This window comes from Hipposideros armiger, unplaced genomic scaffold, assembly GCF_001890085.2.
Source record: "Hipposideros armiger isolate ML-2016 unplaced genomic scaffold, ASM189008v1 scaffold_43, whole genome shotgun sequence".
NCBI classification, from domain to species: Eukaryota; Metazoa; Chordata; class Mammalia; order Chiroptera; family Hipposideridae; genus Hipposideros; species Hipposideros armiger.
The window spans coordinates 1171934-1176484 of NW_017731393.1; the positions used below are offsets into that span (position 1 = coordinate 1171934).

A 4551-nucleotide genomic window follows, 5' to 3' on the forward strand; every position below is an offset into this window, starting at 1 on the left:
TCTGTTTCCCTTCCCCGACTCCCCAACACTGTTCCTCTCCCCCAATTCCCAAATAAAATCTTTAAAAAAAAAAGACATAGAAAGGCTGAATGGATAAGAAAACAAGACCCTTACATATGCTGCCTACGAGAGACTCACTTCAGATCGAAAGGCACACACAGACTGAAAGTAAAGGGAAGGAGAAACATATTTTATGAAAATGGAAGTGAAAAGAACAAAAAAAGCTGGAGTAGCAATACTTATACTAGACAAAATAGACTTTAAAACAAAGGCTATAACAAGAGACAAAAAAGGACCCAGTAATTCCACTTCAGAGTATTTGTCCAAAGAACCCAAAATGCTCCTTCAAGGGGACATGTGCATCCATATGTTCACTGCAGCGTTGTTTACAATGGCCAAGATGTGGAGGCAGCCTGGGTGTCTGTCGATGGAAGAATGGATAAAGAGGAGGTGGTACATATATACAATGGAATATTGCTCGGCCATGGAAGGGAATGGGTTCTTGCCATCTGTGGCGGCAGGGATGGACCTGGAGGGTGTTGTGCTGGGTGGAGTGTCGGACAGAGAAAGACAGATGAAAATGTGATTTTGCTTATACGTGGAATCTAAAGAACAAAATTAACAAAACAGAAATAAACTCATAGGTACAGAGAATATTTTTATGATTGTCAGGAGAGGGTTAGAGTCAGGGTGAAAAGGTGAAGGGATTAAAAAGAACAAACTGGTAGTTACAAAATAGTCACAGGGATGTAAAGCACAGGGAATATAGTCAATGATATGGTAATAACTATGTATAATGCCAGGTGGGTACTAGATTAGTCAGGGGGATCACTTCTTAAATTACATAAATGTCTAACTACTAAAAAAAAAACCCAACAATATTTTTCTGGGTTTTTGTGATATTCTTGACTTTATGTGACTTCCTTCATCATTCTAAATAAATATCTGCTTTCAAACCTAACTGGTTTTGTAAATTGTACAATTTTCCTTAGCCAGGGCTGCCAAGGCTTCAGGCCCTACAAAACCAGAGACTGCTCTGCCTAGGTGTCCCGGGGCTACACAGGCAGGGAGCCGGGTTTGCGGGCAGCCAGATGCTTCTGGGCTCCAACACTTCCTCAGTAAGGGACGGTTCACCACTAGGACAGCAGCCCCCTCCACCCCCAAAGCTTAGACCATAAAAACGTGACCTTGTGAGCATGTGAAACCATATTTTGGAAGGAGTTCCAGGCTGGGGGCACAGATGCCACCAAGACATGACCGAGAAGCCATGGATGTCACCCAGACTAACAAGCCTCGGCTGCCAGGACCACCTGCGGCCTCCCAGGCCGTTGGGCACCTTTGGCTGCCTGGCCTCAAAGCTCTGCTCACCCTGCTGTGTCTGCAAAGAGCTAGGCTCATGAGGGCCACTTGGCAGGTAGGGACAATGGCAGGTGGGGCCGAAGTCTGGCTCCTGGGGCCTCTGGGTTCCTCAGCCTCTGATGCTGCCCAGCTTGTGGCAGGGGTTATTGGCTGTTTTTGGATTCATGATGTCCCTTGACCTGTGACATCTTCGATGAACTCAGGGAAGGGGTGCGCCAAGGGGTGTTCCTAGCTGTCACCATCTCTGGCCTCCCCTCGCGGTCCTGACCTTTGTTTGGCAGGACTTGGATGTGTGGCCGTGTGCGCTGCAGTCCACTGTTTACCAGTAGGCGCAGAAATGCTCTCAACAGTGACAATCCAAACAGCTTTGCTGTGACAGGGCTCACTTTCCTCACCGCCCCCTCACCAGCGGCCGGAGCCCGCGTCAGCAGTGCCAGGCCCGTTAATCATTGACATCGACACCATCCTGATGGGGACTCCAGGACAGGCAGGGCCTGGAGGCCTGAGTCCATGAACCCCCTGCTGGGCTGGCAGGGGGCAGGGGCTCCCCGAGGCCCCCAGGCCTGGCTCCTGAGTCTGTCCCCACCTTGCTCCTTCCCTGGCCTGGGAGTTGCTCCCGTCCCTGGACATAAGAGTCAACACAACATGTGCATCCCTGAAGACTGAGTGCCTGATGGCCCTCCCTGGTGTCTTTCAAGGTCAGGGGTGACACAGCCCTAGTACCCCAGTTCTCTAGCTGCTCTTCCCCTCGGGAGACAGCAGGGCCAGATCTCAGTCTCATCCTCCTTCCTCTAGGGATAAACCCCTGGGCTCCCTAAAGCCTTCCTGAAGTGGGGAAGGGTCTGACAGGGGTCAGGTGGCAGAAAGCCTGGTGCCTAGCAGCTGGTTCCTTCTAGAAGGAGCTGGGAGATGCTGGCATGCTCCCAGTGGACAAGGAGGCCCCTGTCCTGGAATGGAAGCATCTTCTCTGAGAAACTGGGGCTCAGAAGACTGGCATCCCCTCCAGGTGGGACAGGCTGGCTGCTCTGAGCTTGTGGGTCAGGCCCCCTGCCTCCTCCGGCTGACATTGGCTTCAGGGTGGGCACCTGCTGACCTCACCTGACAACCCCAGCGCCCAGAGCAGGCTCCAAGAGATCTGGAAGGCTCTTCCTTATCTGGAAATTGACCTGCAACAGCCCTGTCTTTCTCACACCAAGGTTTCTGGTTCACCTTCCAGATGTGTGACCTTTACAGTCTCTGAGAAACGCAGCACAGGTGAGAGTGAGCCACGAAGCGGCCGCTGTGAGCCCACAGGGACCCGGAGCGGGGCATGACGCCATGCGGGTGGGAGCAGGGCCAGAGTTCACCCTGTGCCAGCCTCCCAGACCCTCAGGGACTATATGTTGAGCTCAATGGAATGAGTTGGCCATGTGCCAAGCCTGGAAGGGCAGTGTCAGGGTGGGCAGGGCCCCAGACAGAGTGCCCAGGCCAGCCCCCTTCCCCGGCCCCCGCCTGCAGGCTCTCCCACCGTGTCAGCCCTCCCTGACACAGGTGATGACTCTGCCCTGTGAAGTGCCCACAGCTGTGTGTCCCCTCAGCAGATGGCTTCTGTGACCAGCTCCTTAACTGTGTGCCACTGTTGGATAAATGTCAGCCCCACTCTGGCTGAGGGACCCAGCATTCACCAGCCCGCAAACTGTCCAGGTGGAGGGGAGGAGGGCACCGTGGCAGACAGGCCCCAGCAGCCCCGGGAAGGCAATGGGCGGGGTGTGGACAACCCGGTGCCCGGTGCCCAAGCCCCTTTAGGACAGGGCTCTGCACGGGTCAAAGCAACCCAGAACCAAGGAGCAGCTGTGGGGTGGGGGGCGTTTGAGTAGCTGGTTCAGTGAAAAGTGTGGCCAGGAGATGTTGGGAAGGAGGGAGGGACGGAGAGACAGGAGAGACGGGGAGTGGCCCAAAGGCTGACAAGGATAAAGGGGCGTGTTCTCTGTTAGATGGGGGCGGGTGGGGGGGCAGGGTCCAGATTTAGTTCTGAGGGAGGGAGAAGCCCCTGCAAGGGGAACTGGGAGAGGTTCCGAGTGTGAGGACACAGAGGGCCAGGTGTTGGGGCTGTCCTCAGTGTGACAGGCACCTGGGACAGCAGGGAGGGGCAGCTGGCAGCGGAGGAAGCCAGAGAGGAAGAAGGTGGAGAGGGACCAGTGCCCAATGGAAACAGACTGCTTAGGGACAGCAGATTTGTGGACAGCAGAAGAGAGAAAAAGAGGTTCAAGAATGAGGCCTGGGAGGAGGCACCCCACCCATCACAAAACCAAGGACTTTCTGGACACTCTGTGCAGCAGCCTTCCTCCCGCCCCCCACCCCTGCCCCATGGGGCTCCAGGGTCCACAAACTGGGTCCCTCCCTGCACGTGCTCAGCCATGCAGGTGGCACCCCTGCCCAGGCGGGCTGCAGAGCTGGGTGCCCTAGCCCAGACCCTCACCCCCACTTGCAGCGGTCACCCTTGCTGACTCCAATCAGGCCAATGCCACAGAGGAAGAGAAAACAAAATGTCACAACTCCCCAAAGCCACCTCCTGCATGTGAGCATGTCCCGGAAGGTGTCATATACCCTACTGCGGGGCCAGGACACTTAGAACAGAGAGGACCAGGTGTGTGTGTGGGGCTCACAGCCCCGAAACACCTGCCCACCTCCTTGTTTGTCCGGGAAGAGGCCAGACGGATGCTGGGGAGGCCTCCCGACCCTCGCCCACAGTTCTAGGAGCTGGGCCTCGCGGCTGCCAGCCACACACAGCTCGGGCGCGCTGACCACTGGCGGTGCCTCCGGGTCCGGGCCCGTCCACCTCTCGTCTCTCCAGGAGCGGGCACCTCGGCCAACAGGACTCGGTGCGGGGCCCGCGGCCTCGGAAGTGCGGGCGGCGCCGGGAGGACCCCATGCCACCCCCACCCCCGAGGTCGCCCCTCCGGGGCCGGTCGCCGACTCACCGCCGCGCTCACTCCGCATGCCGATGGTGCCGCCGGTGTAGATGGCCAGGAGCCGCCGCTCGGGCTCCACCGCGCGTGCCATGCCGGGCCAGGGGACCAAGGGGGGCACTGTAAGAGGCTGGGGTACCGGGGGTAACTGCGGAAGACTGCGGGGGACCCCAGTGGACCGGGGGACTCCGGGGAGCCGGCGGAGAGCGGCAAGGACAGCCCGGGAGGGGCGGGGCCTGGCGGG

The 4551-nt window shown here is 57.4% G+C and overlaps 1 protein-coding gene across 5 annotated transcripts in view; it reads right to left on the minus strand.

Moving 5' to 3' along the window:
* The window catches only part of ASPG (asparaginase), a 37723-nt gene extending 33197 nt beyond the window's left edge, over positions 1 to 4526 (minus strand). For all 5 annotated transcript variants that reach the window (XM_019639166.1, XM_019639165.1, XM_019639164.1 and 2 more), the window contains exon 1: positions 4320 to 4526. In XM_019639166.1, coding sequence (XP_019494711.1) covers positions 4320 to 4401 — 82 coding nt within the window. In that variant the 5' untranslated portion in view covers positions 4402 to 4526. The remainder of the gene's footprint in view (positions 1 to 4319) is intronic.
* Positions 4527 to 4551: the final 25 nt, after the last annotated feature.